At 22.4% G+C, this 25,374-nt stretch overlaps 11 protein-coding genes across 11 annotated transcripts; 4 read left to right on the top strand and 7 right to left on the bottom strand.

Annotated features, from left to right (window-relative positions):
- Nucleotides 1-111: 111 nt before the first annotated feature.
- Nucleotides 112-1,692, top strand: SRAE_2000442900 (Tubulin-specific chaperone E; the record flags this gene model as incomplete). The annotated part of the gene is made up of 2 exons (XM_024643299.1): nt 112-305; nt 348-1,692. The coding sequence occupies 2 exons, from the start codon at nt 112-114 to the stop codon at nt 1,690-1,692; spliced, it is 1,539 nt and encodes a 512-aa protein (XP_024508982.1).
- A 27-nt stretch (nt 1,693-1,719) lies between these two features.
- On the bottom strand, nt 1,720-3,327 carry SRAE_2000442800 (Hypothetical protein; the record flags this gene model as incomplete). Its single annotated transcript, XM_024643298.1, has 1 exon — nt 1,720-3,327. One exon carries the CDS (start codon nt 3,325-3,327, stop codon nt 1,720-1,722), a length of 1,608 nt encoding a protein of 535 aa, XP_024508981.1.
- A 987-nt stretch (nt 3,328-4,314) lies between these two features.
- Nucleotides 4,315-6,238, bottom strand: SRAE_2000442700 (Protein ROP; the record flags this gene model as incomplete). The annotated part of the gene is made up of 2 exons (XM_024643297.1): nt 4,315-6,053; nt 6,211-6,238. The coding sequence occupies 2 exons, from the start codon at nt 6,236-6,238 to the stop codon at nt 4,315-4,317; spliced, it is 1,767 nt and encodes a 588-aa protein (XP_024508980.1).
- A 1,664-nt stretch (nt 6,239-7,902) lies between these two features.
- SRAE_2000442500 (SC35) lies at nt 7,903-9,178 on the bottom strand (the record flags this gene model as incomplete). Its single annotated transcript, XM_024643294.1, has 3 exons — nt 7,903-8,281; nt 8,798-9,084; nt 9,128-9,178. 3 exons carry the CDS (start codon nt 9,176-9,178, stop codon nt 7,903-7,905), a joined length of 717 nt encoding a protein of 238 aa, XP_024508978.1.
- Nucleotides 8,121-8,554, bottom strand: SRAE_2000442600 (Hypothetical protein; the record flags this gene model as incomplete). Its single annotated transcript, XM_024643295.1, has 2 exons — nt 8,121-8,281; nt 8,470-8,554. 2 exons carry the CDS (start codon nt 8,552-8,554, stop codon nt 8,121-8,123), a joined length of 246 nt encoding a protein of 81 aa, XP_024508979.1.
- Nucleotides 9,179-10,289: 1,111 nt separating the features above from the next.
- On the top strand, nt 10,290-10,680 carry SRAE_2000442400 (SRA stem-loop-interacting RNA-binding protein, mitochondrial; the record flags this gene model as incomplete). Its single annotated transcript, XM_024643293.1, has 2 exons — nt 10,290-10,401; nt 10,448-10,680. 2 exons carry the CDS (start codon nt 10,290-10,292, stop codon nt 10,678-10,680), a joined length of 345 nt encoding a protein of 114 aa, XP_024508977.1.
- A 582-nt stretch (nt 10,681-11,262) lies between these two features.
- Nucleotides 11,263-11,565, top strand: SRAE_2000442300 (RNA recognition motif domain and Nucleotide-binding, alpha-beta plait domain-containing protein; the record flags this gene model as incomplete). The annotated part of the gene is made up of 1 exon (XM_024643292.1): nt 11,263-11,565. The coding sequence occupies one exon, from the start codon at nt 11,263-11,265 to the stop codon at nt 11,563-11,565; it is 303 nt and encodes a 100-aa protein (XP_024508976.1).
- Nucleotides 11,566-11,620: 55 nt separating this feature from the next.
- On the bottom strand, nt 11,621-12,669 carry SRAE_2000442200 (Complex I intermediate-associated protein 30, mitochondrial; the record flags this gene model as incomplete). The annotated part of the gene is made up of 3 exons (XM_024643291.1): nt 11,621-11,718; nt 11,761-12,331; nt 12,379-12,669. The coding sequence occupies 3 exons, from the start codon at nt 12,667-12,669 to the stop codon at nt 11,621-11,623; spliced, it is 960 nt and encodes a 319-aa protein (XP_024508975.1).
- A 2,844-nt stretch (nt 12,670-15,513) lies between these two features.
- Nucleotides 15,514-15,888, top strand: SRAE_2000442100 (Hypothetical protein; the record flags this gene model as incomplete). The annotated part of the gene is made up of 1 exon (XM_024643290.1): nt 15,514-15,888. The coding sequence occupies one exon, from the start codon at nt 15,514-15,516 to the stop codon at nt 15,886-15,888; it is 375 nt and encodes a 124-aa protein (XP_024508974.1).
- Nucleotides 15,889-22,292: 6,404 nt separating this feature from the next.
- Nucleotides 22,293-23,499, bottom strand: SRAE_2000442000 (AT06280p; the record flags this gene model as incomplete). The annotated part of the gene is made up of 4 exons (XM_024643289.1): nt 22,293-22,542; nt 22,649-23,196; nt 23,238-23,434; nt 23,490-23,499. The coding sequence occupies 4 exons, from the start codon at nt 23,497-23,499 to the stop codon at nt 22,293-22,295; spliced, it is 1,005 nt and encodes a 334-aa protein (XP_024508973.1).
- A 378-nt stretch (nt 23,500-23,877) lies between these two features.
- Nucleotides 23,878-25,086, bottom strand: SRAE_2000441900 (Peptidyl-tRNA hydrolase, PTH2 family and Cytochrome c oxidase assembly protein COX16 family and Peptidyl-tRNA hydrolase II domain-containing protein; the record flags this gene model as incomplete). The annotated part of the gene is made up of 4 exons (XM_024643288.1): nt 23,878-24,569; nt 24,738-24,780; nt 24,824-24,889; nt 24,937-25,086. The coding sequence occupies 4 exons, from the start codon at nt 25,084-25,086 to the stop codon at nt 23,878-23,880; spliced, it is 951 nt and encodes a 316-aa protein (XP_024508972.1).
- Nucleotides 25,087-25,374: the final 288 nt, after the last annotated feature.

Below are 25,374 nucleotides of genomic sequence, written 5' to 3'. Positions count from 1 at the left end.
TCGTTAAAATGAAAACAATTTATTGGCGGTAAGGAAACTGTTAAGTTAAGACACTTCTCCAATTTGTAACAGACAAAGTTTATTCATAATTAATATTTTTTATATTTTAATATGGAGAAAAATGATGACTTTCAATATTTGGCTCCAATTGGAAGTCGTGTTTTGTTACATGAAGAAAGACTTGGAACAATAAGATTTGTTGGAAAATTAGAAAATAGAGACGGAATTAGGTATGGAATTGAATTGGATGAAAATATTGGGAAACATAATGGTGAATTTGAGGGAAAACGTTATTTTCAAACACAGTATGTTTTTAATTATTTCATTTAATTTTGTTATTTTTTTAGAAAATCAAAATCAGGTGTTTTTGTATGGCCTAAAGATGTAGAGCATCCCTGTGATTTGATATCAGCAATAAAAAATAAATATACCCCTACAATTAATGATAATAAAAAATTAATAAAAAGAATGAAAGGAAAAGAAGTTGAAATATTAGTCGATAAAGATGTTACTGAGGCACTATATGACATTTATAGTCTTGAAAGAATCAGTCTTGAAAAAGTTCCTGTTGGGTTTATTAATGAGAGTGACATTTCTTCAGATAAATATTTTCATAGATGTAAAACATTATTTATAAAACAATGCTTGTTAACGAAATGGAATGATTTATTTAATATTTTAAAAGTATTTCCAAAACTTGAGGAGTTGAGCGTTTTTGGAAATATTTTAGATGATCTTTCTAATCAATTATTATCTGATAAAATTGAAAATTACAGAAAAATTGTTAAAAATATTCATGTATTTTCAGTTGGTAATTGTTCTTTAAACCAAAATTGTATTAATGCTATACCATTAGTTTTTGAAAATCTTACTGAACTTATAGTTGCTGTAAATCCTATAAATACTTTTTGCCCTTCAACTGAAAAAAATTTTGACTCTTTAAAAAAACTTATCTTAGATGAGTGTGTCATTAATGATCTATCTAATTTAAAGGAAGGTTTATTAAAACTTCCAAAATTAGAAGAAATATCTTTGATACGTTGTCAGGTGAATGATATTCCGAATGATATTTACAAATATTTTCCTTCATTGAAGTCAATGTTTCTTAAATATAATAATATTGATAGTTGGAAATTTGTTAATAATATTAAAAAAATACCAAAATTAGAGTTTCTAGAAATTGAATTATCTAGATTACCAAAATACAATGATGGTGATGATGTACTAGATTTTGTGATAGCTAAATGTCCTAATATTAAAATTATAAATAAACATACTATTACTGGAACAGAAAGAAATAAAGCAGAGGTAATTTTTTTGAGAGATGTACCAGAAAGTGATCCTGATCATGTAGAAGATATAGAACGTCTCAAAAAAATTTATACTGACATTGTTTCATCAACAAGCAAAGACAGGGACTTTACAAAGATGAAATTAGGTTCAATAAAAGTAGAGATAGTTAAAAATTCTACCTCATATATAATTACAGTTCCTTTATCATTAACTTTTAAAACTATAATACAAGGAGCTTCTAAAAAAATGTCTTTCTCTAAACTTTCAATTAAATCTATCAATATTCAATTTAATGATGAAATAATAAGTGTAGAAAAGAAGTTATTTAATCAAAGTTTAAATGATTTTTTATATAAAATTAATGAAAACGATGTTATTAAAATAATACTTATGGAATAAAATTTTTTAAAATAATAAAAAAATTTTTTATGCTATATTTGTTCGGTAATATATATCTTTATACATATTGTTGAAATACTCTTCATCAAATACTTTTAAAACATTCCAACCATCTTTTATCTCATTATAGAAAATATTCATATTATAGTCAGTAGAATATTTAAGTAACTTTCGATATCTTTTTGATTGTCTTATAGATTTTTTCCAAGCCTTATGATATTGTTTACAGTAACAATACTTCCAATAAGTTTTAAAAAATTTGACACATTCAATTGGTTCTGGATTAATACAACAAAAAGTTCCACAAACAGAAATTGTTGTTGGAATTTTCACTGGTTGACATGCATGTGAAACAATAAACCTAATATTAGGCATTTTCATAAGAAAATTTTCATCCAAATGATTAACTTTTGAAATATTCAAATAAATTAAATTTGGTAGTAATTTATTCATCTTCTCTGCTAAGTTTACATTTATACTTCTTATTCCAGTTACACTTAATTTGGTAATTGAAGAAGGTAAAGATTCTAATAGTTTATTAAATGTATAATCAATAGCCATTAAATTTTCTTCATTATTTTGATTAAAATCATATATATAATTAAAAATAAAATTAACACTTGTTAAATTTTTAAGATTCTTTATCTCTTCATAAACATTCATTTTTTCAAAATTATTCTTTGACAATTGATTAAATGATTTAATAACATATTCATACACATGAAAATTACAAACCAATGTTTTAAGATTTACCATTTTTATAAAAAGTGATTTAAATTTTCTTAATATATTGAATGAATCTCCATTAACCTCAAATCGATAAATATTTTTTAAAAAATCAGTAGTTATAGCATTTGGAATATAATGCCAAAATGAACCATCTTCACCCCAACAATTTATACCAATCTTAATTTTAACCCATTTTCGTGAATTTATTATACATTTAACATTTTCCCATTGTTTTTCATTTAAATATTCAATAAAATTTATATTTATTTTAAAAGAATTATTATTAGGAAGACATTGAAAAAAATATTTATAAACATCTATTCCTTTATCAAAATTGCTTCTAATTGTAATACTATTAATATTTTTAAATCCTTCAAACATATTATATTTTGGATATATAAAATATGGATATATAAAATTAAAATCTCCATTATATGGTTTGATATCAATATCTAATTTAACATTATTATTGCAAATAATAGAACCAATAAAAGAGATAATAAATTTTTCAAAAAAATGATAGTATGATTGTATTTTAATATGTAAATTATTATGATTCTGTAAAAATAACATGTTAATATCCGTACAAATTTTTTTGAGTATTATATAATATTCATCAATAAAATTTTCATATTGAAATGGTAATCCAAGTAAAAGAAAATTAAATGTTATCTTAGAAACTTGTGTTGGATCAAATTTTTCAGGAACAGATTTATATGTATAAGAATTTTGTTGAATATGTAAAGTTATATAAAGTGATTCAGAAGGTATTTTTTCATAATGTTTTAATCCTCTTATAGCCATATTTATACCCTTAGATACATAGTTTAAATTCATGATATCTTTATCCATTAAATTAGAAAGGATATTTTTCAATATACGTTTATTTTGAAAAGCTTGTAACATTTCTTCGTATTTATACATAGTCTATAAATTTTTTTTATAAATATAAATAAAATTGTAAACAAAAAAAAAAGATAACTATTAAGAATTGTTAAGTTTTATCATATAAAATACGATAATTATTGAAAAAAGAATTAAAAATTTTTGGGAAAAACTATATGTCATTAGACAAGATTTTTTTTTTTAAAAATATCTTACTACTTTCAGAGCGAAATGATAAGGAGACTTAAATGAATCATAAATAGTTATTAAACAAATATATGAAAAGACACTTTAAAATTCATTACAGTTCAAAGTACAAAGTATCTTAATAATAAGTCAATTACACAAATAGAAAACCATTCACAGAAGGTAAAATATTTTTAATATGATAAAAAATGAAGAGTATAAGAATTAAGAAAAAATTAATATAACATTTTATGGGAATCTGATATGATATAAAAGTTCAATAATATACTAGTAATATAACTTGTGTTACCATGAATTTTATTAGATGTGATCAGAGAATTGATAGGAAATGTAAAATTTTTATAAAAATATAATTTTCTTATTACAAAAAAAATTTTTATAATATAGATATTTTTATTTCTGGCAACTATATTAACAAAAAATCTCCAAATTTTTTCTTAATTTTGTTTTTCTATCTTTGTTTAATAATTAAAATATAAATAAAAACTTTTTTTTTATTTATTTTATGATTGTGAAAATGATAAAACAAATTTTAAATATATTTTTTATATAAGCATTTATAAAAAAAAATTTGTTATAAGTGAAATATGATTAATTTGTAAAATTTTTATTTTATTTTATATATTTTTTTTATTAATCTGAAATTGATGCGTACTTCGTTGAAGTTTGGTTAACATTAATGAAATATTTGGCAAATTTCAAAATTGTTAACAATACTAGCAAAATTCTTTTATTTAAAAAATCATTGAATATATCTTTTTTTTTTTAATATTGACAGTGTTTGGTGAAAACATTGTAAATCTATTGTTCACGGGTTTTATTTAAATCACGAAGATTATTAAGAAACTTTTCTGGTGTTAATATTTGATCAGAACCAATAATAATTTCCCATGGTTTTTTAGTTTGTGTAACTTCGTATGCAGCTCTAATCTCAGAATAGGTAACTCCACCAATTATGTAAACAATAAGTCTAGGTCCAGTTCTGTATTGTTGATTTTGAGCACGTTGATTATGCCATTGTCCATAACGAACACTAGTTGCAGCACGATATGGCTGATTTGCCTGACGTCCATTTAAAAATGGGAAATGTTTTGCATCAAGCTTATCGTCAACAGCGTCCTCAAGAATATCTTTTATCACTGGAACCCAACGAGAACTTTGATAAAATGTTTCATCACGACGTTCTTTTCTACTTGGTTGCCAAACTTTTTTCTTTCCTTGATCTATTGTTATATTAAAACCAAGTTGTGAGGCATTTGTTATTGTTTCTTTTTCGCTTAAATTTATATTAGCATGTTGAAGAAGTTTATTTAAAGTTTCATCTGTAATACCATTTCTTGTTGTAATATAAAGAAGTATTAATCTTAATCTATCTTCTAATCTAACACTAGGGTCAATAAGAAGAGGTACCATTAATTTCATTGGATCTTTAATTCTTTCACCATCAATATCCATTCCCATAGCTAAATCTTGTTCAACTTTACATAATTTATCAACACCACTTTGATATCTTTTCATACATTCTTCAGCTAAATGAAAGTGTGTACTAAACTTATTTAATTCCTTTTGATATTGTGGCATTTTCTTTATCATTAAACTTAAATCTTTAATACTTTTAGCATCACTAGGCATTTTCTTATGTTCACTAAACTTTTTTAATCCTTTTGTAACTTCTTGAGAAACGACAGCAATATGTTTATGTCTATTATCAACCCAAAGATCATCATTCTCATCTAATAATACTTCTTTATCAACACTTTCTCCACCACCAGTCTCATATCTATAAACATCATTTTCAATACCAAGAAGATCATAACACATAGCTTGAAGTGTTAATTCATGTAAAATAGGAGAAATACCATCAAAACCTCTATCAATAATAAGTAATTGAGATCTTCCTTTTTCAGCACCATCACCCATTGATGGATTGTCAGCTTTGTAAGCATCTAATTTAGCAGCAACCATTTGAGCTAATTCAACATTTCTTTCAAAATCAGATCTATATCTAACTGCAGGATACTCTCCTAATGTAGCACAAACAGTAGCAATTTGTTCAGCAATTCTTTCAAGATTGATACTTAATTGTATTTGTTTTTCAGGTGTATAATATAAAAAGAAAGTATCAGGTGAATCAAGAGTATATACTTGACTTTCATATGGAGTAAAAGCTATATTAATTTCTTTTAATGTTTTTATATATCTAGCAGCAGAACTTTTACTTAACTGAGAAAATAATGTATCATTACATGCTTCAGTAAAAAAGACATGTGCTCGTCTATATTGCATTCTTATTGTAAAATCTTGTACCAATTTATCAATACTATCTTTTGTAGGTGTTATAAGGTAAATAGCATCAAGATTAGTTAATGGTTCACGGCGTTTATTTATATCTTCTACTATTGTTATTCCTTCATCCATAATATCATGCATCTTACAACAAGCTGATAACATTTTCATAGAAAGACGATCTACTACCAAAACATTCCATCCTTCTTGTTTTCCTGTTTTTCTTAATGGTCGAATTACATCATTAACAATTTCTATAAATTAATATAATTAGTTGTTAAATTATTTTGTTTTTTTTTTTTATTATTATTTTGAAATAATCACATTCAATAAAAGTACAAATGATTAAGCATAGACACGTGTCAATAAATAATTTTATTATAAAATATTTTATAAAAAAAAAATACTTACTATCTCGTACAGTAACTTTTAATGCCATTTTTTACTAATTGCTTCATTAAAATAATGTTAAGAATTTATACATAAAAAAATAGCACTATTTAATAATAAAAAGCTGAAAATAAAAATTTAATCATTATTTAATCATTAAAAAAAAATGTTAACTGTTATTTAGTCGATAACCAAACTTTACATATAATAATAAAAAATAAAAAAATGTTAAATTTTTAATAGATATTTAAAATAAGAAAAAGTTAAACCATAAATAGTTAAAATATACAACTCGGATAAAAATATAAATACAAAGTTATATATAAATTTTAAGGGAAAACATATAAATTTGTAAATATACACATCTATACACATATGCTGTTTTATATATTTCTCTTTTCTCTTACACATCTTTCCAATATATATATATATATATATGTTTAGTTTGTGTAGGCCAATACGGAGGCATGTCCTTTTGCTTAAAACGTCATCTGAGTAAGTGATAGGAGAAGTATGAAGTATTGGGGAAAAAAAAAAAAAGTAGAATGAAAAAGAGAAGAAGTAATATATAGTGAATTTTGAAGAATGAAAATGTTAAACTTTTTAAAGAAATAAAATTATGCTTTATATAAAAAGTTTAATAAAAATGGCAAAGATATAATATTTAATATATGCCGTAAAAATGATAGAATATATTATTATATAAATAATTTAATTAATATAATAATACTTTGAAAATTTATTTTTATATTTAAAAGTAAAAAAATATTATTAATTTATAAAACAATAATTTTAAAATAATAGAAATATTTGTTATATTATTAGAATGTCATAAAATAAAAAGACAAATATAGATATTTATTTTTATTATGCATAAAAATAAACTGTATATATGCACGCATTTTGAAGAAATATTAACTTAAAGCAGAGAAATATATAAAATACTATATTTTTTAGAAAATGGCTAAAAATTAATTCACTATCATATATATGAAAATGTTTATTTGAGGGATACATAAAATATCTAAATAGCAAATATATGCATATTATGGATAGATAAAAAATGATTATTATAGTATTTACATAAATGGAATCATAACTTTTAAACATAATTTTAAAATTAATGTTGTTTCAAAAGAAAAAAATACTATACTTATCATAAGAAGGAAGTTAATGATAAATTATGTTATATTATATTTTATAAAATTTATTTTATTTTTAATATTAAAAAATAAATATATACATTTTTAATTTTAAAATAATATAAAATATATGATTTGTAATCATATATTTAAAAAGTTTAAATTTAAAAAAAAAAATATATCCTATTCAATAGTCTTCTAATATTTAATGTTATTTTTACATATTTTATTACACCTGTTTGAAGAAATAAAATAAAATTGTACTTAAGAAGATTTATTTAAATACATAAACGTAGTAAAAATAAAACTTTTTTATTGTATTATAAACAATAATTAACAATACCACAAAGTATAATAATCAATCATCAAGCAGTTAAAAAGTTATTAAAATTACAATTATAATAATAACAAGAAAAAATACAATCTGGATAGAGTTTATTATAGCAAACAAAAGTTAGTTAAAAAAATTATACAAAATAATTGTAGATAAACAATATTTTAATCAAAGGAAAATTTAAAATCAAATAGAAAAAAATAATTTTCAAAAATATTTTTTTTACGATTAAAAAAGTTAATCGTGACTTGGACTGCTATCTCTATCATTCTCACGAGATGATGAACGTCTATTTGAGCTCCTTGAATCATGTCTATCATTTGATGATCTTGAATCTCTTTTCCTATCAACTGAGGGTGAATGAGATCTGGAACCAGAACGTCTATCATCAACAGACTTACTTCTACTTCTTGAATAATCTCTACTTCTACTTCTTCTTGGCGACAAAGAACGCTTTACTGGTGAAGCACTTCTTGAATGAATTGGACTCCTAGAACGGGAACGAATTGGACTTCTTGATCGGGAACGTACTGGACTTCTAGAACGAGAACGTATTGGACTACGAGATCTAGAACGTCTTCGTTTGTAAGAAGGTGATCTGGAACAAGAACGTGAGCTGAAAAATAATAATCATATGCCATTTCAATATAAATTATTTGTATCATCATATTAATATAGTAAAGATTGGAAAATCTTTCTATATATGTATTTCTGTAACTCGGGTTTTCCCAGCATACCGGCCCCAATACAATCTTAAGGTTTTAACGGAACACAGCCAACATACTACATAGCACTTTTTTTAACCTTTTACAACAGCTCCTAAATCAGAAAAGAAATGTGCTTTTTTTTTCAAATAACAAACAGCTAAAGTAATGAACCGGGTTTGCATACAGGAAAATACATGTATATAAGTGTATAATAAGGTAAACGGCAAAATGCAGATATCGGAATCAAAAATGACAGCGACTCTCAGGAACCACTGCTTCTGATAATATACTTTTAAATTACGTTAATTGTTGCCAAAAAAAATAAATCGTATTCCATGGCACTCATAATTATATCGTAAAGAAGGGCATAGTTAATGACTGTAGATGGGGAAACAAAAACAAAATAAAAAAAATTTGAAACCTACCGACTTCTTTCACGACGCCCACGTCCATAACCACCTCTGGGTCTTTCGTCTATTGGTCTTTCATAACGTGCCAAAGAGCAACGTATACTTCTGCCATCAACTCTTCTTCCATCACATTTGTTTGAAGCATACTCAGCATCTCTTTTGTCATAAAATCTTACAAAACCAAATCCTTTACTTTGTCTAGTATTTCTATCTCTTGGAATGTGAATATCTCCTATCTCACCATACTTATCAAAAAGTCTTCTTAACTCATGTTGAGTTGTATTATAAGATAAATTATCAACCTAAAGTAAAAAAAAAGTTTAAAAAAATAAAATATTAAATTACCTTTACTGAATATAAGCCAGAAATATTTGGTGGACCTCTTCTTTCTCCCATTTTAATCTTTTTTTTTGTCTAAATTTAAGAAACTAAAACGAAAAATAAATTAAGTGATACTATATATTTTGTTTCATTAAAATAATACAATTATAAATCAGTTTATATATAAAATATACAGAAAAAAAAAAAGACATATATGCATACTAAGATACAGAGTCTACAATAAGACGTTAAAAGTTACGCATTATTAATACATACTAAGAAAAGTAAGATAGACGACCTCTTTTTTCAATGCTCAATGTGCGCCTCCTTTTATTATAGTAAATCTGACAAAGACGCCACTCTTCAGATATGATGAAAAACTTCATTAATAGATTGTTAGCATTATGTTTTAATATCACTAATAAATAATATATTGAGAAAATTTACGTTAGAAGATACATGATTGTTACCTGTCAAATATTAAAAATAACAAAATATTTTTAATAAATACTATACTGGAGGATATAAATTTCGTAAAATATATTTTTTTTTCTAGCTTAACTAAATACATATAATGCAAAATGGCAATGTTACAAATAAAACACATAAAAAAATTAGATCAGAAACCATATAATGATATATTAAAATACAATGGTTAGAAAGAAAGGAATATATTTTTATAATTGCAAATATAATTTTGACCTAAGTGTATAGATGGTAAAATAATTAATTTATCATAAAAATACTTTGTTTCGCAACAGAAATATAATTATCCTACAGTACTATTACACATAATTTTGCCACTTTTTATAATTTGAAAAATATATTCTCAACAAAAGTACAAAAAAAAGAATAGAAATTAATTTAAAAATGTAATGGAAAAAACAAAAAAAATCAACAAGTGATTAGAAATGTAAACTTGAGCAGAATATTATTTTTTAGTAATAAATTAAAAATAATTATAAAAAATGGTATTACTTGAAACAAGGGTAACATTCTTCAAAATTTTTGTAGAAATCTGCATTATTTAAAATAAGCATATGTATACAATGTTCCAACATTTCCCTATAGGATTATTCTGGTATATTGCACAGCAGGCCCATTTACTACCCGTTATTAGTTTAACATTTTTATTCCATATTTTCACAAAAAAAAATTTTATTTCTTCTATTATAGTTGTTTTAATATGAATACTGGAAAACTATTATTAAAAAATTTTTTAAAATTAAATATAAGAAATTTTAGTAATGAAAATAAAACCGTTTATTTAACACATGTCAAGTGGATTACAGGAAAAGGTATGTTTTGTGCATTGATTTATCACATGATTTTTTTTCATTTAAGGACAAATAGAAAAATATTTTAGTAGATTTGGAAAGATTAAAGATGTATCATTGTTTTTCGATCCAGAAACAGGTCTTCATCGAGGTTATGCTTCGATAGAATTTCAAACACCTGAAAGTGCATTAAAAACCATTGAAAAAGGACCTCATGTTATTGATGGAGATTTGGTAAATGTTGAACTTAATGTACCTAATTTTAAAGACTCTACAAAATTTAAAACTGAAAATATGTGAAAAAAATATATTCATGTGGTTTTAACTTGCTAGAATTTTTGTTTTTATGTTTTAAATGTTAGTAAAAGAATTATTTTTGTAAAATTTATTCTTTTGTTAAATTTAAAGAATTTATCTTAGAAAAGTCAATGTTATTTTTATTACTATAACAATGTTCTATGGAAAAATTTTTATTAACTTGTGATATGTCAACTTTTTTAAATTTCAGTAGTATTTTTTTTTGCTTTAATTACAATCTATTGGCTTAGAAGTTCTTCGACAAATATTAAATTTGGAAAAATTGCAAACATATTTTTTTTTCAAACTTTTGTAGTATACTTTAACTAAATTGTAATGAGTGGATATTATACTTACATATATCCATATTTAATTGTTAGAGTTTTTAATTTTTTTTGTACGGGGAATTTTTATTGACAAATATTTTTAAATTGTAATTTAATTTTAATGAAAAAATGTAAATATTTTTATACTAAATATGATTGATTAAATTTTCTTGAATTATTTTTTTATATGTATTATTCATTTTTCTATTTTAAATTATTTTTTTTTTATTAATTATAATTTTTAGGTTCTTATTTTGAAATGAAATTAATATCTAAATTTTTGTGTCAGGTTTCTCGTGCAAACATACCAACAAATCCAAAGAGTAACAAAGTTTTTCTCCATAATATTCCCTGGTTTTCTGGATCGAAAGAAATTAAGAAGTCTCTTGAAAGTTATGGTGAAATAAGTAATATTAAAATATTTGAAAATCGTGAAGCTATTACACATTTAGGGCTTGCTGAGGTCGAATTTAAAAATTCAAATTCTATGAATAACTTACTTAAAATAGGAAAAATCAAAGTGGATGGATTTGATGTTATTGTAAGAAATAATAACAAATAGTTGTTCATATTTTATTTTTAAAAATTTATCGTTTATAAAATGAGATTTATGTTTATTAAAAACCGTCAGAATACCATATAGGTAAAGTGTAAGTTTCATATGCAAATTCTTCTCTGTGTGATTTGTCATGTGTAACTCCTATAAAATCAATTTCTAATTTAAATGGACCATCCATTCTATCCATTAAAACTATACCTATAGAAGAAATTTGTTGTCGAAAGACTTTTTGTTGTTTATCTTGAATTCTACCATAAACTGTATGAAAAAAACGAGAGAAAGGAATTTTTTCAATTTGCCAATATGGTCCTCCATGTGTATGAAGAGGATAAGAATATGAATCTCCCCATGTTAAATCAATTTTACCAGGTGTATGTAACATAATTTTGTATGATCTACCATCACCTCGGCATCTAATTATTAAATGAGAGTAATTTAACCATCTTGTCATATACTTTTTTCGTAGAAATGAACGACGATCTTTTGATTTCATTGAAGCCCAACCAGCTCTTTCTGTTTTTCCATCATTTATTAATTTGGTAGACAAATTTCCTGAAAATAATGCTGTATTTTCATCTGTTAATTTTAATGAACATGTTGAAAAACCTTCTCCCCAGTCAGAATCACAACCTGTTTTCCACATGTTAATATCTGACGGTTCTTTAAATTGATAATTTATATTTGTATCACCATGCCTCAATATTCCTGTGCTTTCAATGCATTCTACTTTTTCAATATTTATTGAACTACGAGTTTCTTCGGCAAATTTCTATAAATTTAATCTATTCAAATTGTTAAAAAATATGTTTATATTACCGATAATTCAGATTTAGTAATTCTTGGAATACTTTCTAAAACATCCTTAAATGGTATATCAGGATCATATCCTTCTACACCTATTTCATTTGGAAAAGATAAATTTGTAGGTGCAGTATGACGATCTTTGAATAAAGACCATTTAGGTTTTTCAAGTTTTGCTTTTAATTCATATTTTTTAATTTTTTCTCCTTTATCTGAATCAATATTTTTAACTAAAGATGAAGATTTATTTGGAACTTGTGATGAAGATAGCCTTCTAAATAATAAACTAGATCTTGATAATAACATAACTAAGAAATTTATAGTATTTTCACATTAAGACACATCTATAATGCATAAACTACCAATAATTGTATCAAAATTCGTGTAAAGAAATAAAGTTAATAGTAAAAAAAATTTATTTTAAAAAAAAATTATGAAATATATATATATATATTAATTAAAAATGTACAATATAATTTTACAATTATTTTAAATATATCTATAATAAAATGTTCTCGAGACTTTTAACGTCTAGCTTTGAAAATTAAACTTGAAATTTTTGATTTATCAATTCTATTAATTTCATTTCGTCTTCTTCCATTAACACACATTATTAAGGCATTTAAAATATAGAGATATGTAATATATTTTAAAAATAGATAAAAATTCATTTTTTTTGGATATATTATTGTTTTAAGTAGTCTATAAAATATAAGAATAAAAAATTTTAAAATTAAATTTTTATAATATATATTTATATACGTATAATATTAAGAATCACATGTTAAAAATGCCAAATTACAAATTAATTATTTTTAAAATATCAATATTATATATAAATATATACATTTCTATATTATTTATTATTTTAATTTAATAAAAGAAAATGTAGAACTTGTTTTTTCATGTTACATATTAAATTTGATTAACTATAAATATTTTTAAAAGAAAAATAAAAAAAAAAATTTTTTTTAAAGTATTATACATAGGTAAAATAAAATTATGTGTATCATTGAAAAATTGTATTAAATAATGTTCAATAAATAACTTCTTTTATATATGTATTTTTTTGAAGGGTATACTTATAAAAAGGTTATTTGACGAATACTAAATGATAATATAAATATATATTATACAATATTTAATATATTGTGGTTTATCAAAATTTGAGGACTTAAAAAGCTTAAATATATTGTAATAAATTAATTTTCTTATTGATTTTTGACATATTAACCTTTTAATTAGAAACTTTTAACTTTTTATACATTTGATTTATGAGGTTTTCTAAATTTAATTAGTATTTGCCTAATAAGACATTAATTATTCATTTATTATCTTTCTATCTTTTGATTAAATATTTTAAAATTTTTTACTTCTTAATAATTAATACAACTAACTTTTGATAATAATTTATGTAAACATTTTTTTAAAATTAAAAATATATAGTTATTTATGTGAACATATATTATAACACATAAAGCATTTTAATTTTACTGTTATAAAATGAACTTTTGTTTAAAAAAAAAAGTTATACAATATATTGTTATAAACAATAGAATGTTGTTATATATTTCTAAAGTAATATATATATATACCAACAAATGGTATTTTAAAAAGCATGTCACTATTCACTAATTTTTTTCTTTTTCATTAAAGATAACAAAAATCAAATTAATACAACTATTAAAAAGATATTAATAAAATGTCATAGAAAACATATTTAGTAAATTGACTAAAATTGTAGAAAATATTTATTTTGATTAAAATATCAATTATTATTTAAATTATTATTAAAATAATTAGTCGGTGATATAATAAAATAATATAATACAGTATATAAAAAATTGGAACATTACATATATTAAATGATATATATTTATACTGCCTTTTTTTTCCAGTAAAAATATTTATATATTAGTTATTCTTTAAATTTATAAGTTTGAAAAAATCTTCAGTAAAGAGTTGAGTATCAACAGTATTGGATTCGATTTCAGCTTCAGAATCTGTATTATCTTCAGAATCAGCAAAGTAACATTCTTGATTGTCATCAGATATAAATTTACTTTCACAGCTGAATATTTCCGGTTCCATAGTTATTTTTTTATTTTATTTTCACTTTCCTGAAAGTAAATAAAGATAATACTTATAGTTTGATAGCATAATATATTGAAATAAACAATATTTTTAAAAATAGTGTATGCGTCATTTAATAATTTTCAAATCAAAAGAGATGGAAAATTGTTCTTAACTGCCTTTCCATAATATAATACGTTTTGTAATCCCATTCTTTTTATCTACAATTTGTCCACATCTTTAAGTATAAATAATTTTTTTATATATAAATAAAATATTTATAATAATCATTATTATATATTAATGAAAATGTATGTTCATTGTAAGATAGAATATAATGATAAATTTATATATAACTATATTGTATCATTTTCAAAAAAAAAAAAAAAATACTTTAAAATATATATTGATGTTTCACATAACAAATACTTTTTTCTTTCTTATTTCTTCTTATAGCATTTTCAATGTACTTTGTTTGACTGTTTTATACATAAATTCATATAATTTTTTTTATATAAGATATATACTTTTTAATAGTAATAAATTTTTGCTTATTTTTAATTATCTATAATTTTAAAAATAATATTCATAAAAGTTTTTGTAATTGTTCTGAAGTATACTTATAGGATGATATAAAGCTAACTATCAAATGATCAAAAATCTTTTATTTATCAACAAATTATATAGTGGCCACTTAAAATAGTTAATCAAAATTAACTATATAAACTAAAATATTTTTTATAAATTTTATAAAATTTCTTTCTTAGAAATTTAATTTAAAAGAAAAAGTATTAAATTAATAATGATTAATTCATAATAAAATTAATTATGATAATTAAAAAACTATTTTAGAAACTTTTTTTTTGTTTGTATATTTATACTCTAAATCTATTTTTTAAATATCATTGAATTTAATCTTTTTTCATATATATATAAATAAATATATAAAAATGAATTTGCTTAAAAAAAAATGTAAATTTTAATAATATTATTATTTATATATATATATTCATTGAACTCAAAAATAAAAATTTTGTTTTTTGGAATAATTTATATTATAATATATAAATATAATCAATGTTACTTTATCTATTTCAATTAACGTTACATATTTTTATAACATTTATAATATTAGTTATAAATTGTGGTGGTGGAAAAAAAGAAGAACAAGATTCAGGAGAGATAAAAAAACAAATTGTTTTAGCTAGAGCAGGAGAATTAAATGATCAGGAAACATTTAATCGCACAATGGATAATGAACTTATTCGTCTTAAACAAGAAATAAAAAGTCATAAAGATACAGGTAATAATTATACATATGATAATGCTGGTTGTACTCCATTTCCAACTCCTGTAACAACACCATTTCCTGAAGAATTGAAAGTTATTGAAAGAGAAAAATCATTGTTAAGAGATGTTAATATGGAAAATCCACAAATTTTTAGAGTTTAATTTTTACATATATATATAAATAAATATTTAAAACAAAGAAATTTTTAAATATTCCTGAAGTGTAATTTTTTAATAATACAGTTTTTAAAAATATTATAATTATAATTAATTTTTATGTTTTAAAATATTTATTAAAGATAGCAAAATTTAATAAAAATGTATAAAAAAAAATATACCTATTTATAAAATATTGACAAGATATTTTCAATTATATTTAAAAATATCTATTAATAAAATTAAACAAAATCTTAATTTTATAACTTAACACTAGTTAACTTTAAATAGTACAAATTTATATTTAAAATGAAAAAAACGTAGCAATAATAACTGGAACATTATAAAATTAAAGAATTGTAAATAATATTTTGTTAATTAAATTATATATTTTGATAAAAAAAGATAATAAAAAGAAAATGAAAAACTGGTAAAATATAAATAAGTGTGATGATTATTTCTTCTTAGAATTTAAAGACATGCAATCAAAAATAATGATTGTTAAAGTTGAATAATTTTACATTGACTTACGATTATAAACTAATAATCTTCTTAGCATACTTTTCAAAGATAGTTTTTTTTTAAAAGAAAAAGTAAATGAATAAAGTTTATTTAAAAATAACTAAAATAGGTATCATAGAATTATACAAAACTTTTTAAAAGTTTAAAATTTAATAAAAAAAAATGAAAGATGCATTTACTGTATTATAAAAAAATTTAAACTTTTGTAATCATCTAATATATCAATTTTGTTGATCTTTTAATGGTATAGAAAAGAATAAATAATTTAAATAAATAGATGCAAAACTTCACTCAAGACTAGAAATTTATTTTTGGTTGCGAAATAAATAAAAAAAAAATTTAGTTTTTATGCATAACAAAATACATAAAATTACTTGTATTAATGACTTAAAAATTACTTTATAATAAACAAACCAATATTTAACAAGTTACTTTAATTTTAATAAATAGATTATCAGTATAAACTTTTATATTTAAGTCAACCATGAAAAAATAATGTGGTATGAAAAGATTTTGTTAAAAAAAAACTTTCATAAATAATAGAATAAATTACTAGTTAAAAATATCTTTATTAAAATCAAATGAAGATTAGTAAAATTAATAAATGACAAATTAATTTATGTATGAAATTAAAAGTTTTTTTTTAATGTAGTTTTTTTCAGTTAGTTAATATTATTAATAAATATGCCTATTAATTAACAAATTTTGTTCTTTTTATTTTCAGATATCTAACGCTAATGCTTTTTATCATCTTCTATAAATTGTCTAATAACATTTAAAATTTATTAAATATTTTACTTATTTTTAGATAGAAATTTTTAATATCTTATAAATAAAAAAAAACAATAATGATTTAATTAACCTTGACCACTTTTGGTATGTTTTTAGTATTGAGAGTTTGATTTATAAATTATTCTACCTATTTTTGTTATTTAAAAAAATATTATAATATTTTAAATATCAACTTTAAATAGATTTAAACATTTTGTAGCAAATAATTTTTATTAATTAATAAATATTTTGTAGTTTGTGAATATTTTTTGAAAAACTTTCACTATACTATTTGATATGTTTATGACAAAAATAAATTATAACTATATAAAATTATTTATCCTTATATTTTTTTAAAAAAAAAGGTATTAAAGTTATCAGAAAATAATCTAGATTAATAAAATATATGACAATTTAAAAATTAGCTTTTATTGTAATAAGTTTTAATTATAATTTATGTTCTCATTATGGATTTGTTTTACTTTTACTAATAAATATAATTGAGTTTATAGCATTATTATCAATTTCTATATGTTACTATGGAAAAAATTTATACTATACATTATTTCCTAAATACTTTACAAATACAGATGTAATTGTAAAACCATTTTATTTTCAAATAATTTTCTAGCAGATATAAAAGCCATTTTAATTACAATTAAAATAAATAGATCTTAAGAGTACTTTTTCTTGTAAGCGAAATAAAAATAAATTAAAAATTATAACTTTCAACAGTTATAAAATAAAATATTTAAAAAATAATTAAAAAACAATTTTTATAAATAAATTATTATGTTAAAAACATTTGATAGCAAGTAATAGTACAATTAAATCAAAAGTTATTATAAATTTTAAAGTATATTTTATTTCGATTTATAAGCTTTAGTCTGAAATAAATAATTAAGTTAGGAAAATAATAGAAACATAAAATCGGACATAAAATATAAGGTAATTCATAATTTGAATATTTCAATTATTTAAGAAATATGCAAAATTTTCAAACAACAAATTATAAATTTGGACCAACATTAATTTTGTTACAAAAGTAACATTATTATCATAAAGATTATATATTATAAGTTTTCTTTTAGCACAAATTAATTAACACTAATCCTATAATTATATGCTTAATTTAAGTCGAACTATTGAAAGGATAAAAATAGTAAATATTAAAAAAAAATTTTTTTTCCTAGCTTTATCACTATTCTAGATAATGATAAAAAGATCATATTGAATCGACTACTAATTAGTTTTTATTAAGAGTCTACGTTCAAACCATTTTTATATCTCCAATATCTACTAAGATATAAAAAATGATGACAATAAATTGAGCGCGCAAAAATACCCAACAATGTATCTCAAAAACGATAGAAATTTAGAAAATATTTTCAACGTAGACTATAGCTTAAAAGTTTCAAGAAGTCCAGCGCATCAAGTCTCGAGCTTCTAGGTGCTCATTTACTTGAGTTATGAGTTTCATACTTGAAACTTTTTCAAGATACATTTTACATCATATCTTGAGATTAAGAAGTCCTATGAAGACAAGACTAAATTTAATCGACTTCTCACAAAAATCTGATCTAGAATAGTTTGTTTAATTTTAATATTTTCAATTATATCACGGGAGTTAGATTTTTTCAAAAAATATTCCCCGCTTTCGCCTCAAACTTTGACTCATCATAACTTCTCAAGTTTTTATTTTGATATAGCCTTGATTATATTTAAAATTCATGATTCTTCAAAGGCTATCAGATGAGCCTAATTTCGTTTTGAAATTCGAAAAAAAGTTGTTTTTTTAGTACTCATGCTGAAGGTCAAGTTTGTGATACTTGAACCAATTATGAATCTTAGTAAAATTTAGAGATATTTTTATAAAAACACTTTTTTCTAAGCCAACTTTTAAAGAGAAATCGAATGAAACTAGTTTCATGGTAATCTGATAAGTTTCAGCTAAGATATAAAAAAGTTGGAAACAATGAATATTTAGAAAAAATTTCCGCCTTTTGCTATATCTTGCTTCAAAATTAAGATATAAACAAACGAATTTCTAAAATCAACTACTAATCAGTTTTCATTAAGGGTCTACGTTCAAATAATTTTTATATATCCAACAGTTGCTAAGATATAAAAAATGATGACAATAAATTGAGCGCGCAAAAATACCCGATAATGTATCTCAAGAACGGTTGAATATTAGAAAATATCTTCAATGTAGACTATAGCTCAAATGTTTCAAGAAGACCAGCGCATCTACTATCATGCTTCTAGGAGCTCATTTACTTGAGTTATGAGCTTCGTACTTGAAAATTTTTCAAGATACATTTTGCCTCATATATTGAGATTAAGAAGCCCTATGAAGATGAGACTAGGTTTAATCGACTTCTCGAAAAAATCTGATCTAGAATATCTATTTTTATTTTAATATTTTCAACTTCATCATAGAAGTTGGATTTTTTCAAAAAATATTCCCTGCTTTCGCCTCAAACTTTGACTCGTCATAACTTCTCAAGTTTTGCTTCTGATATAGCCTTGATTATATTTAAATTTCATGATTTTTCAAGGGCTATCAGATGAGCCTAATTTCGTTTTAAAATTCAAAAAAAAGTTGTTTTTTTAGTACTTATGCTGAAGGTCAAGTTCGAGATACATGTACCGATTATGAATTTTGGTAAATTTTAAAGTTATTTGTATAGAAACACTTTTTTCTAAGCCAACTTTTAAAGAGAAATCGAATGAAACTAGTCTCATGGTAATCTGATAAGTTTCAGCTGAGTTGTTGAAAAGTCGGGAACAATGAATATTTAGAAAAAATTTCCGCCTTTTGCTATAACTCGCTTCAAAATAATGATATAGACAAACGAATTTCTGAAATCAACTACTAATCAGTTTTCATTTAGGGTCTACGTTCAAACTATTTTTATATATCTAACAGTTGCTAAGATATAAAAAATGATGACAATAAATTGAGCGCGCAAAAATACCAAACAATATAACTCAAGAACGGTTGAAATTTAGAAAACATTTTCAACGTAGACTATAGCTCAAATGTTTCAAGAAGACCAGCGCATCTAGTCTCACGCTTCTACGTGTTCATATACTTGAGTTATGAGTTTCAGACTTGAAACTTTTTCAAGATACATTTTGCCTTATATCTTGAGATCTAGAAGAGATACGAAGATGAGACCAGTTTTAATCAACTTCTTGCAAAAATCTGATCTAGAATATTTATTTTAATTTTAATATTTTCAACTTCATCATAGAAGTCGGATTTTTTCAAAAAATATTCCCCGCTTTCGCCTCAAACTTTGACTCATCATAACTTCTCAAGTTTTCATTTTGATATAGCCTTGATTATATTTAAAATTTATGATTTTTCAAGGGCTATCGAATGAGCCTAATTTTGTTTTGAAATTCCAAAAAAACGGTTTTTTTTAGTATTCCTGCTGAAGGTCAGGCTTATCATATTTGGATCAACTGTAAATCTCAGCTAACATTGAAGACATTTTTACAGAAATAAAATATTCTAGACCAACTTTTTATGGTGAATTCAATGAAACTGGTCTCATGGTAATCTGATAAGTTTAATTTAAGATATGGAAAAGTTGCTAATAATGAATATTTAGAAAAAAAAATTTCCGCATTTTTGTTATATCTTGCTTCAAATTGGAGATAATTTAAAACAAATATTTGGATTCGGCTACTAGTTCGTTTTTATTTAAGATATATGTTCAAACTATTTTAATATTTTGAACAGTTGTTGATATACAAAAAATAATAAAATATATTAACAACATAAAAATACGATCTAATTTATCTCAAGAACGGTTGAAATTTTTATTACATTTTCAACATGTATTATAGCCTTTAAGTTTTATGATGTTTAATATATTTGGTTCTTTATTTTTGGAGCACACATTTTTAAGTTATTATTTTCGTACTTGAAATTTTTATCTTTTATTGAGTTCAAAAAATCTAATAAAGATGAGATTAAATTTTATTAATTTATCACAAAAATGTAATTTGAATAGTTGATTTTATTTTGACATTATTAATTGTTCTGTTAAAGTTGTATTTTTTTAAAAAAAATATTTCACTCTTTTGCTTTTAATTTTAATTTATTGCAACTTTCATAGTTTTGTTTTTAATTTAGTCATGATTATATTAGAAATTCATTATTTTTAAGAGCTATCAGGTAAATTTACTATTATTTAAAAGTTAAAAAAATTATTTTAATAATACAGTATACAAGAGAACATGGAAAATATTTTACACTTTTAAATGTAAATTTGTTAGCAGGTAAAGTATAATTATAAGAATTTATGAAAAACATTTTGATTATCATATAAAAAAATTCCACTTATTTTTTGCCGTTTTAAATGATAATATGAAAATTTATATTATCTCATAAAAAAATGATCTTTAATTGTTATAAAATATAAAAAAAAAAACTACTTTTTTTAGATTAATTATAATATAATCTTAAACTGTAATATTCGTATTATCAAAAAAAAAATGTATATTATATTTAAATCACAAAAGATTATAAATTAATTACATAAGCTTATTATATGCAACAACATTCAACAGTTTTGTGTACTTAAATATAAATAAAATTATTTTTTTAAAATTAAAGTTATTTTTAAATATTTTTTAAAATATTCAATTTTATTATTAAATTAAGTTCAGAAAGATCAATTATAACAATTATAATTTATACCATACCATGAAACTTTTTTTTTACTATTCTTAAATTTTTTTAACTTTAATTTTTATAAATATAAAATATTTTATTGAATATAAAAATAATTATTTATCTGGTTTAGTTGAAATTTTTTTTGTAATTAACTAAATAATTTATCATTTTATTATATATAATTCTTTGGAAAAATATAACGTAAGCTTTTAAAAATATTCTTTCTAATAAATTTTTGTCGTCATAGTACAATTTAAAGTTTTTAATTTTATTTTTTATAATTATATTAAATGTTTAAAAATATATTTGAATAACTTTTAACTAAAATATATTTAATTTTTTTTAAATTATCTTAAATGTTTATAAAAATCATTTTATTAATTTTATACTAAATTAGATGTTACTTCAATGAAAATTTATTAACTTAGTCAAAATCATAGTCTAATTCTTTTGATGTTGGAAGTTTATTATCTTCCATAATACTACTAATAAAAGATTTTTTCAGTGTTTCGTCTTTATATTTTTGATACTCAATATAATAATCTTCTTGATTCATTGTATCAGGTAATTTTTTTACTGATGACATTCTTTTATTTTTTTCCATCTTAGTATCTTTTCCCAATATTCCAGAATATTGTTTTATACCCTCATTAGTTACTTCTATTATTGGTAAACTAGAAAAATTATAGTAATTAATATTAATAATAAAACATTTAAGCAAGCAATAAAATAAGCTATAAATATATTAAAAATAAAAGCAAGCTTATAATTTATTTATACTTTTGATGGTAAGATGAATTGATGAAACTAGATGAGTTTCTGATACTAGAATTACTCCTTTTTGTAGGAATAGGCAAATTTGATGTTTTTTTGGATGTTGTAGTTATTTTAGAATGTGATACATTATTATTAGTATTAGTACTCTTAATAATTGATGTTTTATCAATAGAGCCACGTCTTATAGGCTCTTTTGATGATATACCTTTTGAAAGTAATGGTTCTCTTTTTGTTGGTGCACTTGTTGTAGGACTTTTTCCAGAAGTTAATATAGCTCTAGATGCAGAAGCAGATCTAGAAACAGGAGTTTTCTTTCTCATTGATTGCTCTTTACAAAAAGGTATATGTCTTTCAGCAGCCTTTTCGTTAAAATTTCTTCCACAGTATTCACATTCAATATAATCATTTGGAACGGTAGCTTTTGGTGGTGGAGGCAATGGTGCACCTGTTTTAATAGCAATTTCAACTTGTTTTGAAGCAGAAACAGCACCAATAAAAGTTTCATGTCTTTCTTTCCAATTAGTTTTTGGTCGTGGAAATGTTCCACCCAACTATAAATAAAAATTTTAATTTTTTATTATTATTGAAATACCTTTTGTTTTTCAAGTTGAACTTTTTTTATGTCTTTATAATTAATATCAGATCCAGTGGCTCTTTGTTTACCAGAATCAAAAACTTTTCTTTTTTTAGTATTTATTTTTTGACATGCAATTTCATGTTTTTCTAGTGATTCTCGTACAAATTTTCTTCCACATATAGAACAAGGATATGTATTCTGAGTACCATCTACTAAATAAAAGTTAGAATTTTTTTTTTATTTAGAAAAAAATATATTTAGACTTACCTCCAGTCATATCTTTTTTGATAGCTAAAACAAAATAATAAACTTTATCTAAAGTTTAGCGGTTATATAAATATATATTTATATATATATAGATATATTGTATTATTGTTTAGAAATGCACTTAATGGACTTCCGGCACCTTAATTCAAGTGATGTAAACTATATTTTGGGTAATTCTGTATTTGCAAAACTGAAATTTAACAAAAGATTTTATCGCTAAAAATATATCAGTAACTAATATTTTTATTTAAAGTAACATGAGTCGTTGCTATGGTATTATTAATTCTAACAACAATCTTTATAATATAATATTTTTCATAAATGTGTATTGTAAAATATAAAGTACACACAAAAAAAAATTTCCTAATAAAAATAAATATAAAAAATGTTAAAGAAGTTTTAAAGATCCTGTAATTTCATCAATATCTTCAACTGGTCCAAATATCCCAACAACGGTCCTACTCCCAGGTGGTATTTGTGTATAACCAGCATCTTGAACAATATAAGTCCAGAGCCCTTTATCTTTAGAAGCTTTAAATATATCCATTAAATGTTCTGTATCTTGTCCTTTTACAACAACTTTAACTTGACCTACTTTTTCCCAATGTGAAATAGCTTTTTGGCCATCAGGAGTTTTCATTGCATTTTTATAGGTACCAAGAACTGCATGACCAACTTGAGCAGCTAATTTCCCTTTTCCCATTCCTAATGCCATATTTGCTACCAAAACCATTTTGTATTTTCTTAAACTTTTACTTAGTGATTTTATATCACTAAACAATCCTTCAGAAATTGGTTGTGAAGTATAACCACCCATTTTTAAATCTATTTCCTCTGAATCACTAGATGAAGATGAGGAAGCAAAATCTGATTGATTTGATCTTTCAATAATCCAATCAATGGCAGCGTCAACACCTTGAGGATATGTTCTTTTTGCAGCTAGTAAAGCAGTTTCAATATTATCACTAATTCCAAATTCTATTATACAACCAACAACTTCGTCGTAATAAAGTTGTTTATCTTCTTCAGTAACTATTTCAGTTGTATCAATCTCTTTTTTTTCTTTATCTTCTTGTTCTTCTATAATATCCTTTACTTTTAAATCTTTATCTTCTTCCATTTACAATTTATTAGCCTGCTCTTCTTCTAAAAGTTGTAATTTTTTTTCTCTTCTCTTTCTAGCAGCTTCCTCTTGTTGTCGTTTTTTAAATCTATTATATTCTTCGTTATCTTCAAATTCTCTTGGACCACGAATATTTTCCCAACTTTCAGTATCGAGTTCAACGATTTCCTAATAAATAATTTTTATTAATAAAAATAAAAAAAAAAGTTACCTCGAATATATTATCTATAGTAACCTTATCCTTTACTTTTATACCAACTTTCTTAAGTTCTCCTTTCTAAATTTTAAATAAATAGAAGAAATTTTTTTAATAATGTAACATACAACTTCATCAACTGCAACTTCTTCTTGCTTAATTTTTCTAAAGTCGTAGCGAACTTTTTGAAAAAAATGTAAACCGTATGCTCCACCAACAACAATTGAAAAAAATGGTAGTCCCTTTTTCAAAAAATTCCAAGTTGAATTTTTTGACATAAAGAGTAATTTTACTATAGTGTATTTATAACAGAAATATTCCACTTAATGTACGTATTACCAATTGAGATGAAAAATCGCTATAAGAATAGAATATTATTCTGTTTACATGATTCAAATTAAATTCTCTTGTATTATTTTTGTAAATATCTAATGAATTGTTAATTATTATTAAATTTTAATAATTCAAAGCTTTTAAATACATTAATGAATACATTTTGTATATCATTAATATAATCATATTTAAAATATTAGAGTGTGTAAAGGTTATTAAATAGCTAAAAATGA

The sequence above is a fragment of the Strongyloides ratti genome, assembly GCF_001040885.1.
Source record: "Strongyloides ratti genome assembly S_ratti_ED321, chromosome : 2".
Lineage (NCBI taxonomy): Eukaryota > Metazoa > Nematoda > Chromadorea > Rhabditida > Strongyloididae > Strongyloides > Strongyloides ratti.
The sequence above is the reverse complement of the archived record's forward strand: the minus strand, read 5'-3'. Positions and strand labels throughout refer to the sequence as shown.